Source organism: Syngnathus typhle, linkage group LG10, assembly GCF_033458585.1.
Source record: "Syngnathus typhle isolate RoL2023-S1 ecotype Sweden linkage group LG10, RoL_Styp_1.0, whole genome shotgun sequence".
In the NCBI taxonomy this organism is placed as follows: domain Eukaryota; kingdom Metazoa; phylum Chordata; class Actinopteri; order Syngnathiformes; family Syngnathidae; genus Syngnathus; species Syngnathus typhle.
Window position 1 is genome coordinate 9,000,437 of NC_083747.1, and position 13,549 is coordinate 9,013,985.

Genomic DNA, 13,549 nt, shown 5'->3' on the forward strand with positions numbered 1-13,549 from the left:
GAAGGAGAGTGAAGAAAACTGCATTTAAAGTATGCATTATTCCATATGGGACAAACCTAACACATTTGACACAGATGCAAGAGTTACCATGTATAGACATTTAAGAAACAAAATAAAGGTTAAAGCAAATGGATGGCCCTTTTAATTAGAAAAATGTAAGTGTTTGCATATATACTCATGCTTGGAGGGGACAATTAGTTCGACTGTAGAAATGTCAATCGCCCTCATAATGACGTGCAGTACGATGGTCATGTCATTAGATCACATTTTGTTAAAACGATTTACTACTGTGCATCCAATCTGAAGTGACTGTATGTATACTTGACTAAGGAAATCAGATACATTAGCATTAAATGGTGGAAAGGATGAAATTCATCATGTATTTAATTAACAGCGTCAGTGTGTGCGTGAGCGAGCGGCACTGTTTATCGTTCGTGTGCGCGAGCGCTGACAGCGGAGCTCTCCATGGTGCCTCACAAAATGCCGGCGCTGCAATAGATCAGGGTTAAAATTGAAAAGTGAATAAACAATATATTTCCATCAAAGCGAAAACGAAATTCCTCTTGAATCATTGTGTTTGGATCACCTCAAATTACAGTTTAAAATTTAGCTAATTAATTGAAAAAAAAGAAAACACGATAGAGACTTTTTTTTTTTTACGAAATTATGTAATGATCCTTATTGGTAAGAAGATTTCTGTTACATTTTGGTTCAATTTAAGTGTGACATTTAAAAAATAATGACGTTATATAGCAATGAAGTAACATACAAATTACAAAATAAACTTGCAATTATTTTTTGTTGGCAAATTCAAATCCTAGAATTTCTATTATATGTTTATCTTATTCTATTAATTTATTTTATTTTTTAAAATGCAAGTTGCTGTGACTATTTCTAATTGTGGCCATTTCTGCGTTAATGCAGGCAATACGTAGTCCACCATGAGGACATTTAACAAACAACTATGAAATTTGTGAGATAAAAGCCATAAAACATCGGATCCTTTTCAAGACTATATAGGCCAGTGGGTTGCATGTTAGAAACATGCTCTTTGCCATTAGTTGTTTTGCATAGACTTTTGCTTTGCAGAAACACGCCGCACATTCAACTGGGTCACTAACCTTCATCCCGCGGCAAAAATGCAGTTTTTACCATGAGAAGCGGGAAGGAACTGTGTATTCATCAAGGAGGCAAAAGTTGTGACTCTCTTAGAAACTGGTGATCTTCAGTCACTTTTGTGCATATGCTTTGGTGGCTAAATCCCAATTAGAGTCGGCTGACACGCTGCTCTATTCATGCGCGGCCCTGCCTGCATACATTTGCTGGGGAATGAACGGCTTAAATGGATGTGCCGCTAAATGCGTCGGACACCAGAGAGAATCGGCCTGAGTGACACTTTCTTTCTGAGGCACTCGAGTGAGAAAAGGTATGAATTTATAAGGTACAGCGAAACACATCAATTCACAAGACTTCACACGCCTTTGTCCGAATCTCCTCATGCGAGACAAAGTGAGTTTGAACCCGGAAAATGGGACTGAAAAAGTCCCAGCGCGGAAAGTTTTTAGAGACTGGATTGCCAAAACTTTTGAATAAAACCCACACACGAACAGCCTGTGATATGACTCTAATATGCTTTGCAATATGAATCTGGATTAGAATCGCAATGATGTCACCTGGTGGGAGTCCCATACAAGCTCAATTACTATTCACGGGGGTCGCTAATATCCCACCCGCATTAACGAGATGGCCGGTCCTTGCAGCTTGCTTTTTTCCCTTGTACTCTCAGCAAGGAAACACAACCGGTGCACACAAGAAAATTACAAGTTTTTTTTTTTTTTTTTAAATCTTTGTCCCCGCGTGGCTCAAAGATGCTGTCTGCTGAAAGAGGTGTGACTGATGTATGCGGAGATGTCCACTTCCATGAAGAGAAATAATTAATTTCTTTCATTTTTCACCCCCTCAAAGCCACTTCTAAAACGTGGGAATCTTTCAGAAATAGGCCACACTGCAAAGTGAGACAATGATTGGGCCGTGTTGAATAGAGCCAAACAAAGTTTTATGGGTCGACATAAAAAATGTGTTTTCTTGTGAGCTCACAGGGGTCTTAAATAGTGGGCCATTGAAACCAGTCCAGGAGAGGTGGTGGTGAACCCTTGGCACCGCTCAAGTATAGTCAGCGAGCATGAATGGAGATCCCTGGTGGGGTATTGCTCTAGCCTTGCTTTGCAGACAGGTTGTTCCTCTATATTCATGGCTCATAATGGCCAACCAGTTAAATCAGAGCCCCACCGCTTATAGTAAAACATCCAAAAAGGACTGGCAAGAGTCAAGCTTAGGCGCCCATAAAACCTTCCTCTCCACTTCAAATAATTCAGTTCTTCCCAGGTCGTAATTAAATAGCTTTACAAAGTTGCCACTCTTGATTGACTCCACAATACTGTCGTATAATAAAGATCCGACCATGTAATTAATGTTTCTTTTTCTTGTGGAAAAAAGGGAAGAGACAATACCGCTAGTCAAACCATTTAAATTAATTTAATTTTCCATCCCAATTGCTTCCAAGCCTGCTTTCATGCTTGACACATGCAGTTAGCCTGTGACTTTTCTTGTTGGCTTCTGTGCACAACAGAGTGACTTTTAGTCAGAAAAGTCCTCCCTTGAACAATGCAGGGCTGGATTTAGAGATGGGGATGTAACATGCTTTACAACAGCACACGGCGCGGATGGGAACCGGCGGGACAAAAAAAAAGAAAAAGCGATGCGTTAATAAATAACCCCCCCGCCCCTCCCCTACACAGTCAGGCACTAACATTCCGTATATTGATGAAATTGTTCGCGTGTCTTTGAGTTGACGGTGCGCGCAGGAGGGAGGCGCAATACCGCAGGAGGCCTTCACTTTCACCCACGCATGCACCGAAATCGATGTGCATTGTTTGTTTGATCTACTATCATCTCCAAAGTGATAAAATTCCAGTGATTACCATTTCAATTAAACGCATTTGATTAAAAATTTAATTATTGCTAGGCGTTGTATGACACTTAATTTTGTATTAAAATATTGCTGGCCGTGCGCCAGAATTGACGACACTTGTCGGAGTGGACAGGTCAAATGTTAACATGTTCAAGACCTGAATGGCTCGCCCACAGGTCCTTGTTCTCTTCATTTGTTTGGACTCATCACATGCATTATCAAAGGACCTATGTCAGTAAAAAAAAAAAAAAACTACTGCCGAACCACATGTTGGCGCCTCGTTTTTCCACGCGCTTTCTTTATGGCTTTTATTATTATGCTATGATGGGTAAGTATCTTACGTTGAATAAATAATATTTGTCAGCAGCATTGATGCACTCTTGGTTTTTTTCCTTTACAAAATGCATTTTCTCCTCTTTGCGCAAGACGCAATGCATGAAAATAACGCAACACGTGCTTTGCGTTTTATTTTATTTACATTGTATCAGTGATTAAGGAACTAACATGAATATGATTTTTACCGGAATAATTTCACCCAAAAATATATTCGGCATACATAACGTTTTCCGAAGCTCATTACAAGGGAGACACGTGCCGCAAAATATAAAGTGCGTCTCAAACAGAAAATACAATATGATAATTTGTGCAGGCGAGAATTAGAAAGATGTTGTCTGAGTTTGACCTTTTCTTTCCCCCAACTTCTCCTGCTGCTGGTGCTTCCCTTTCAGTATACCTGCCTGATCTCAAGCCGGCACACGCCGAGAGTCAATAGAAGTTAACAAGTCCTCTAAACTTCCCCGATTCTTTTGTCTAAATGAGGACACAAAGGAGGAGAAGAATACCCCGCTTTGAAGTTTATAAAAAGACTAAAGAATGCTGGCAGAGTAGATTTAAAGTAGCCATTGATTCCTAAAACCTGCCTTGAATGGAGAGAATGGGAAGGGATGAGGATTTATGGTCAAATTATACAGTGGATTTGTCAGTTAAAATATCGGAACTGTCTGGAAGACAAAACCACGTGCTGAGGATTAATGGTTGCTCTGGACCTTTGATTATGCATCCTCTTTTCTCTACCCTTGACAAATTGGATTTTGGGGATGGGAAGGTCGCCTGGTCCTTTGTGTCTCCTGACCAGTTTGGAGCAATTCATTATTCGGCGAGGCGAGGGAAAGTCTCCATGTGACCATGCAGGCCGGTGCGTTGCACTGTCCTCACAGCTGCTGGATTTGCCCAGCGCTCTCACACTCACACGCACGCGCGTGCGCCCGCGCACACGGCTCCGCAAACTCAGGACCACTCTCTTCCCATCTGAGCCACACTAGCATCCCGGGCTGGGGAGGGGGTGGTCAGAGGGTTGGAGGCGGAGGGGGTTACCTTTCCTACACCCATCACTAGAAAAGCGGGGTGCGTAACGCCACCCCTTCACTTTGAGAGCGGATATTGGCCGGTTCTTTTTCTCTCCTCTTCCTCCTTCAACCTTCTTCCCTGCACTCTCTCAATCGGCTTCCATCAGCCTTCATGGTTCTGATCTCACCCCACGCCATGCAAGCCACCCGGGCGTCCACCACCGTCAGTGTGGTTTCAGACTGTGGAATCCCGGCCGGGCTCCGAATAGGTCCGGTCCCTGGCATCTTTAAATTGGGGAAGTACCTGTCGGACCGCAAAGAAGTTGGGCCAAAGAAAAAGGTAACTTCAAAACTGGATGAACTTTTTCATTTAATTTCATTTTTTAGTACGATATATCTTATTTGTAACTTTTGAAAAAAATATCCACGTGCAGCTTTGACTCGCTCATGAAACCCGTGGTCATTCTTTTTTAAAAATTAGTCTACACATCGGAATTCCTTCAAAAAGAAAATAATAACCTTTTAGATTTGTTTGTCAAGTCAATTTTTAAATTATAGGCGAAATATCTGGAAATACTTGATTCATTTTACTGTTGAAATAAAAGAACTGGATTTAGAAATTTTTATAAGACACTGTCAAGATCGATTTCTCTTATTAATCGGTTCGGCCTGTCAGCCAGGAAATAATTGAGCCCAATCAGTGGCCAACTTGTCAGTCTGGGCGTCTACTTAACCGTTCTAATGGGCGAGCTGGCCTGCTGTGTGCGGCTTTCATGCCCTCAGCAGCCTCACATTTCTCTGCCTGGCGGGCCTGTTATTTCGATGAGTTGCTTAATTTTAATGAAATATGGCCACAGCCAAAATGTCATCAGAGCTTGGATGAAAAAAAAAAAAGATTAAAAAATACGTTTCCTAGAGGGGTGCAATTGTGAAATCATTCTCGGACTTTATTTTACATTATATTTGAACAAAAAAGTTAAATTGTCAATCTTATTTATTGAGAAACAATAGTTACCAATTTGCCACTATACATGCATCGAGAGGCTGAGCCAGTTATTGTTGAGGCTGTCAGGGGTGGTGATTGATGCATCTAAATGCGTGGCCCCGGGCTGAGGGCGTTCATCAGGTGCAATCTCCGTGTCAAATGTTACGCTTGAATCTTTAATGTCCTTGAACAGTTTAAAAACGCTCTGACACTCCTCAAATTTGTTTCCCATATCAACTCAATTAGGCCTGTATGTCATTCACTTTAGTAAATTACCAGCGGAGCGGATAAAGACGCATTAACCGTGTTTTGGTCATGCGTGAGCGCAGCACCTCTTGGTTGCCATATTCACACTTAGTGGGAGGAATCTAAATGGATATCAATTTAAAAGTATACAAAACGCATGGGATAAATGTAGGGTAATTGATATTTAAATGTAATCGGCTAATTTCTTGTTTTGATCAGATCCGTTTGGTGCGTGAAGAGTGTGTGGATGAGTCCGGCTGTCCCGTGTCAGACTGGATCGGATACATCCGAGCCGCCAGAAACACGCAAGAACAAAATCTAGAGGCTGTGTCGGACCTACCTGGTGGACAGGTAAATATTAAATCCACGTGTTCTTCATCACGTCCGTTATTTATTTATTTTTCATAAAACGTTTGACACTCCCGTTTGTTTTCCTAATATTCTAAGATATTTTACCGCGTGATGAGAGAAATTCCTGCAGGAGAAGAGCTCAGTGTTTGGTATTCAAACGCTTTGGCCCAATGGTACAACATGCCCACGACGGCCACCCCTACGCACGACGAGAAAGGTAGGCAAAATTCATCCTAAATTTCTTCACAAGTTTGGATTGTATGCATAAAGGATAATTCATAACAGGAAGGAGAAAATCCGTCTCACTATTGCCAAAATATCGGACAAATTAAAGTTCAGTAATGTCTATCGACATTAAAAGGCCCGTCACTGCACTGTTAAAGGCAGCCAATATCAATCTTTCCAGCGCTTTAATCTGGGATGGTAATCAATTAAATATCGTAATTTTCCCGAGGCAATCTTTTTAAAATATTGATTTAAAAGTCTATTTTGGTGAAGTTATTCCGTTTGAAATCCATCACATTTGCGTATTTGCATTACATTTACTTGACAAATTATGTCATTATACAACCACCGCTTTATTGAAAAACAAGATACCCTTGTTAGAAAAAAGAAATAACCTTTAAATAAACTAAACGGAACTATATGTGAGCACCCTCCTGTAAAAATCAATTCTAAAATGAAATGGAACGATATACTTTAACATTTCAAATATGCGTGCCAATTTGTCTACTAAAAGGCACCTTCTTTCTTGCATCCACATTTTTGTATGGTGCTTTGTATTAAGGGATTATTCTAAATCCCTGTGATCTCAACAAAACACCAGCTCATTTGGAGTTAATCCGTTCGAAAATAAATCAAAAGATTATCAAGAACCCACTGCAAACAAATTGCATTAACACACAATGGGTTATATATATTTTTGTAGCCGATCAAATAAATCCGATCAACACCGCAAGCGAGTACAATTAAAAAAAAAATAACACCATGATTGCCGTGTTTGAATTTCGGAAATTAAAGAATGAAAACCTTCATCACATACAAAAAAAAAAAAAAAAACCTGTCCATGTCTCTGCAGCTTCAAAAAAGAAGAGGCTGGTTATTCAGTTGGGGGTTAACGAATGTCACGGTGCCATTAATATTCATTTATTCAAAAGCAAATAAATTCAAAAAACAAGTGCTTCACGGTAAATTAGGTGGGTGCGTTAAGGTATTGTGAGCTAATGAATGCTAACTTTTATGTGGGGTGTATATTGCCCTGATTCTCGGGCCCAGCACACCGCGTGTATTCGCTCGTGGACATACGCTGGCTCCCATTATTAGACGTCAACAGATGGGCCAGCGTCATTGTTTCTACAGACTTGCGATTTCAAGCCACAGCTGCTGTTACTTCCACGGGAAAGAGCCCAGAAAGGAAAAGTAGAACCTTCAATGCATCGCCAGATTGGGCTGGGCGTTTGCTCTTTTGATGGGGTCCGTTAACAATGGCCCGGGTGAGGATTACAAAATCATTACATCTATATCAACCTCTGAATACTCGCCAGGGAGTCATTAAAAAGATGACTCGCCCTGGCTGTCACCCTTTGCATCACCCAAAACCCGATCGGATCTGACTTGTTAAAAGTTCCTTTCAAGGGAAATATATATTTAAGTAATAATGCTATACTAATTAAATTAACTATTTCTTGAGTCCCGTTATATTTTTTTTGTTCTGGCATGTACTGGAGATTGGGAGTGACATCCAATAATTATGTTTATTATTTTGAATGTATTGTAAAACTTCACTGCAGTACATTGGGAGCTGTTTTGACTATTTTGAACTTTCCAGTTCAGCTAAATAAGATAACACAACTTTTAGATTTTTTTTAATGCAATTCAGTTCTGAATGAGCAACAACCACATAAACATTAAGAATAAATTAATCCCTTTTATATGCTGATTGTGTATTATTATTATTATTATTATTATTATTATTATTATTATTATTATTATTATTATTATTATTATTATTATTATTATTATTATTATTATTATTATTATTATTATTATTATTATTATTATTACTAGTAGTATGTTGCTGTAGTCATGTAGATGTTGAGTTAAATTTGTAAATTGTGTTATCGTAGATTATTATCATATCTCATAATACACTAATAATTGGACTCATCATAGCTCATAAAACAATCGTAATTCCTATTGGTTTCAAATCAATTATTTGGACATTTGGAATGATGCATACACACAGGTTCTCAGACTTGGAAACATTTACCAGTGTCTTATGTGTAATGACTGCAATCAATGACACATTATTATTATTATTTTAAATTTTTCATCACAATTGATGTTTAATTAGTCTTTTTTGTTCTTTTGTGCAGGTGAAGAGCGCTACATCTGTTGGTACTGCTGGAGAATCTTTAAATACCCCAACACACTCAAAGCCCACGTGCACTTCCACTGCGCGCTGAGCAATGGGCGCGGGTTCGTGAACAGCGAGCAAGCCAGAGGCACGGAGAACTTCAGCAGATCTCCAAAGTCTGGAGACATCCCCAACACGTCTTGCTCACCCAGGAGCTCTCAGAGCATCTCCTCCATCTCCGACTCCAGCAGGAGGTCACTGACCTCGCCTTTCTTGGGCAAGGCCGGACTGGTGAAAAAGAGTAGCTCAGAGGAGCAGGACAGAGCCCTGGACATGAGCGTCACTTCATCGCGGAACCAAGGACACATGCTCGGCCTTGGCGCAGCATCTTCGATGCTGAGTTCTATGGGCTTCCACCCGGGTGTCCGCTCCGCATTCAAGCCAACAGGCGTCGCGAAGGTCCCAGTGGTTGACGCGCATCGAGAGGATGCCAGCTCCAAGATGGGTGCCTTCGGCAAAGTCATCGGCAACATGAAACCGATGCGAAACATGGTTGGCGAGACGTTAAATGGAAGCGGGAATCCCGCAGCAAAGTGTGCCCCAGGTATAGGTGACGCTCCAAGTATGGTGCCATGTTCCAACGCCATCAGAGGCTTCCCGTTGCTCCCTCATATAGAGGAAACGTCGGCTTTCAAACATGTTGAAAGCCGAGTGCATGCCGGGCTGTCCCCCTCCCGGTACCCGCATATGCACCCGGGACTCCACTTCGAAAGGTTCTCTCTGCCCAACTTCGACGGTGTCAAGGCTTACGGTGGAGACTGTAACATCCCCCTGATGCCCTTCACTGTTTACAACGGAGAGTTTCTGTACAGTTCGCCATATTACCCTCTTAAATTCCACTTCAGCAATCTCCTCAAGTACCCAGAGTCCATGCCCTACTTTGGCGCACCTTCTCTCAGTCAAGACATGCAGGGCACAATCACCAACATTGATCGGGAGATAGCTATGCACACGCAACAGCTGTCTGAAATTGCCAATGAGAAGAACCGCACCAGACTGGACCCCTTGCCCGCAGGCAGCACCAGCAACTCCAACTCCGGCAAACCAAAAAAGGGACACTTATGTCTGTACTGTGGCAAACTGTACTCCAGGAAATATGGCCTGAAAATCCATATGAGGACTCACACCGGCTACAAGCCGCTCAAGTGCAAAGTGTGCTTCAGGCCCTTCGGTGACCCCAGCAACCTGAACAAGCATATTCGGCTCCATGCGGAGGGCAACACCCCCTACAGGTGCGACTTCTGTGGCAAAGTTCTAGTCCGGAGGAGAGATTTGGAGAGACACGTCAAGTCCAGACATCCCGGTCAGAGCGTCAAGAAGCTGGAAGACAAGGCGGGCCTGTTTGACGACGCCGAGCTGAAGAGCGACAATGACAGCGACGTGGACGTCTGCTTTACTGACGACCAAAGTGAGCCTGAATCCAGCAAGAATAACGACTGAGACTCAACTCAAAACAACAATAAAAGACAATGAAAGAAAAAACATGAATATTAGTAAATCTGGCTTTGAATCCTGCCCTCCACTCCTCCAACATTTTATTTATATCCCAATCCTTCACACTTTGGACTGACAGCCAGTTTGATTCCAATTTATTGATATTTTTATTGTCAAAGGGACGTTTCTCGTACTAATACAACACCATAAAGACTGTAAAATAATCAAGTCATGTCATGTCATAGACTCTACAAATGAAACTTGGTGTTTTGAAATGCAAAATGCAGCCAAGGTCGTTTCAGTGTTTGACGCACTGTCGGCTTTCGAAATTCAACAAACTGTTTTAAATATGTCACGACTTTAGCTTGTCTTTTTTTGTAATCTTTTTTGATAAAAGAGGGTCTTTTTTTAAATACATCTTGCTTCACAAAAGGCCTGCTTTTAAACAAGAACACTGCATTTCAACAAAACTGGAAAAATGCCAAATTTGTTATCATTTGTTTACAAGTGACTGGTAAAACGGGCATATTGGCCTACTATTCCCAATAACATTTCCTTTACAGCGACCTCAACTGCACTTTAAGGAAAACATTTAATTGCAACCAAACCGCTGCCTGGTGATTATTATGACAATTAAACCTATTTCCTTTACTTCATTCGATATCCAGCTCCTTGCACCTCTCTAATGAATACACATACTTAAATTTGCACTTTCTCGAGGCACGCTGTTCTTAAAGAAGCAAACAGCTGTTTTTATTTATGGAATTATTTCAGAAAAAAAATGTATAGATCTATGTAAACTATGATATTTCACATTACAGTGTTGTACAAGCGTGTTAATACCTCATTTTGTCAATGAGGACAATATTATATCCTTGTCTTAAATGTGGCTGTCTTTCTTAAATAAATCATACAAGAAATTGTGTATTTCAATCATACGACTTCATATGAGCAATTAAGACCTTTGCAAAAAAAGTTCATAATGACTCATCCATGGATATAAGCGTAAAATTCCCCCAAATGGGAATATGATTTTTAGACAGTTTAAACCTTCCTAAATCAATAATAATAATAATAATAATAATAATAATAATACGTAGTGTTAATAAATGATATTAATTGGTCAATACTCCTTCTACCATTACTCTACTACTACTACACTACTCAAAGCAATTATTACTATCATTCAGTTGGTTAATTGATCAAATAGAGTGACTGACATTGTCGCTTTTATATTTTTATGCATTTTATTTGGTGCTTTCATTTTCACATAATAAAAATACAAGATGCAAGTGAAGCCTTTTAATGTTTAGCGCTGCTTTCATTTCACTTGTTTATGATTAGCCATCAGCCTTCTTTGTTTCCCCTCACAAATAAAGAAAACATCTTGCAATGATGCTGTGAATGCACTTGCCAATGCAGGTGCACAGCATTCCTACATGCCGCAAAAGTGTGACCTTGGTGTATAGTCTGCAACCGTTTGTCTTCAATTTCGAGGCAATCGACAGGTAGTCGTCGTTCCAGCATTGCCATGGTAATAATGGCAGGAGACAAGTCAAAACAACCGATGGATGGGGGGCGGGGGGGGTAATTTATTTTTAACTTAAGTCTTGATAGAACTGATTAGAAACATAAAATAGTTCATTGTTTTATTCCATTCTCGTGTGGATTTGAGCCAAATTCGATCAATATTGACTGATGTACACATTTCACTCTATTCATTAGACCTATAAATACAATAGCAAAACATAATTTTAGGTTGAGGAATTCTATACATTTTGGTCGAGCAGAAACCTAAACTCTAATTAAAACACAAACATCAAATCAATGTAATATTTGAGTTTATCATGAATAATATTTTTCTGCTTGACCAATCAAAGATACCGGCAATACGGGTGCTTTTTCAAAACACTCTGCATCTTTTGACTCTGCTACGCTACTATATGCAGTGATTGCTCTTTGTGACTCTTGTCTGACTTCACCATGCAGGCCTGCATGATGTAATGTAAAGTGATGTGAGTCTGACAAGGATACAGAGTTACGAAGATGATGTTATGATAAAGGATGTGTGACACAGGCATCATTGGCTGCCTGAGCTTGAGTATGATTCAAAATGTGGAAAAAACAAAACACAAAACAAAAAACACCACAATGCTTGCATAGCAGGTAGCACAACCAGCTAGCACTGCCCATTTCAGAGAAGTGAATGAAGATTTTTTGTCATTGTAGCTGAACCTAAACCAGGAACCTCAATATAAATATTTTATGTTGTTTTATGTGTTGAATATGTTGTCAGCAATTTTTGAAGATTTTTTCTTGGCTTGAATTTCTTTTTCTCCAATGCATTTCAACTATAAAGTACTTTAAGGCTGAAGGAGATCCAGGGTTTAATCCGTATGGGAGACATTTTTTTTCTTTGGTGCCTCAATGGAAATAAACTCCCCCCCCCCCCCCCCCCCCCTTAAAATATGGCAGAACATGACCATTTAAAATTTCCATCTCCAGCACTGGAGAACAAATTTGTATCCTTTAATGTAGCAATCGTATCTCCAGTAATGTCAGTCATCCCTCAAATAAATACTGGCTTCAGTTTTTTTTTTTTGCGGCTAATTCTGACTGCAGTGACACATGTTTTGACAGAAAACAAAGTTTTGGTATTTGCCACATTTAGTTTTGGAATTAACAATAAAATGTCTCTTCAACCATTACTTGATGATGAAATGTGCTAACCACCTGTAGTGCAGCACTGTACATTTCTCCTGAACAACAGACTCACTATCATGGTCACTGACCATTGGTCAGACAATTTTGTTTTGGGTATGCCATACCCGCGGACACTAACATTTAACATACATATGCTGTTTTCATAGATAAATGTTGTCAGCAATTATACATGAAAGCAGTTATGTTCAATTTGGTCTTGGGCCAAATGTTTCCTTTTATAAGTTTCAAAACGAACAAATTGTTCTAAACAAAACCAAGAGTATTGAATGGCAAGAGTGATTAAAGTAAATGTACAAAAAAAAAAAAGACCCTTCAGAGTGCATTTCAAGGTTGCACACTGCCCACAACTGGCTATTCCACTGTGATGAAGCATCTCTGACATCAAGACAGTGGATGCCTATCTCTTCACCAGGCCAATGATACTGAGTGACTGGCTATGCTGCAGGTATTTTTGGACATAAACACAGGTAGAGTCATCACGCACAACTGGTCAGACAATTCTTGAAAGATATGGAACAAACGACATGACATCCACACAACATCAAAAGTGCCTGACAGAGTAACAAGGACTGATTTTGCCGCTACTGGCAGTCAGTTCTCCTGGAGCAGGTAAACCAGGTAGGGTAAACACACTGCTGGTTTCCAAAAGTTGCACAGGAGGGAAGAAATACTTGCGGATGTGGAAAAACAGAGAAGGCACCATGAGGGCAAAGTGATGGAAGTTGACATGCATGCACAACTAACTGGAGGGAGGCAAAGAGAAGGACATCAGTAGACAGGAAAATTGACAGCTGTGCATTTGAATCAGTGCATCAACTAACATTTGCTGCCTTTGGAATTGTGCCTGCTCTGCTTCAAAAGGTCAGAGAATTCTTTTTTTTTTTTTTTTAGTTGGCCTGAAAGTTCTTTTTCTTTTTTGCAAGGAAGATTATTAAGCACAGGAGCAGGAATCAGGCAGCGGAAGGAGAAAACGAGATGACAAGTTAGGCTCAGATTGATAAGCGAGCAGAAGCAGTTGATGGATGGACCACAACTTCAGCGGGGTAAGTCCCCGATTTGGTCTCAGTGTGTCAGTT

At 40.3% G+C, this 13,549-nt stretch overlaps 1 protein-coding gene across 1 annotated transcript; it reads left to right on the top strand.

The window, feature by feature from the left end:
* Positions 1-4,489: 4,489 nt before the first annotated feature.
* prdm13 (PR domain containing 13) lies at positions 4,490-9,789 on the top strand. Its single transcript, XM_061290164.1, has 4 exons — positions 4,490-4,657; positions 5,768-5,899; positions 5,996-6,116; positions 8,275-9,789. The coding sequence occupies exons 1-4, from the start codon at positions 4,490-4,492 to the stop codon at positions 9,753-9,755; spliced, it is 1,902 nt and encodes a 633-aa protein (XP_061146148.1). The 3' UTR covers positions 9,756-9,789.
* Positions 9,790-13,549: the final 3,760 nt, after the last annotated feature.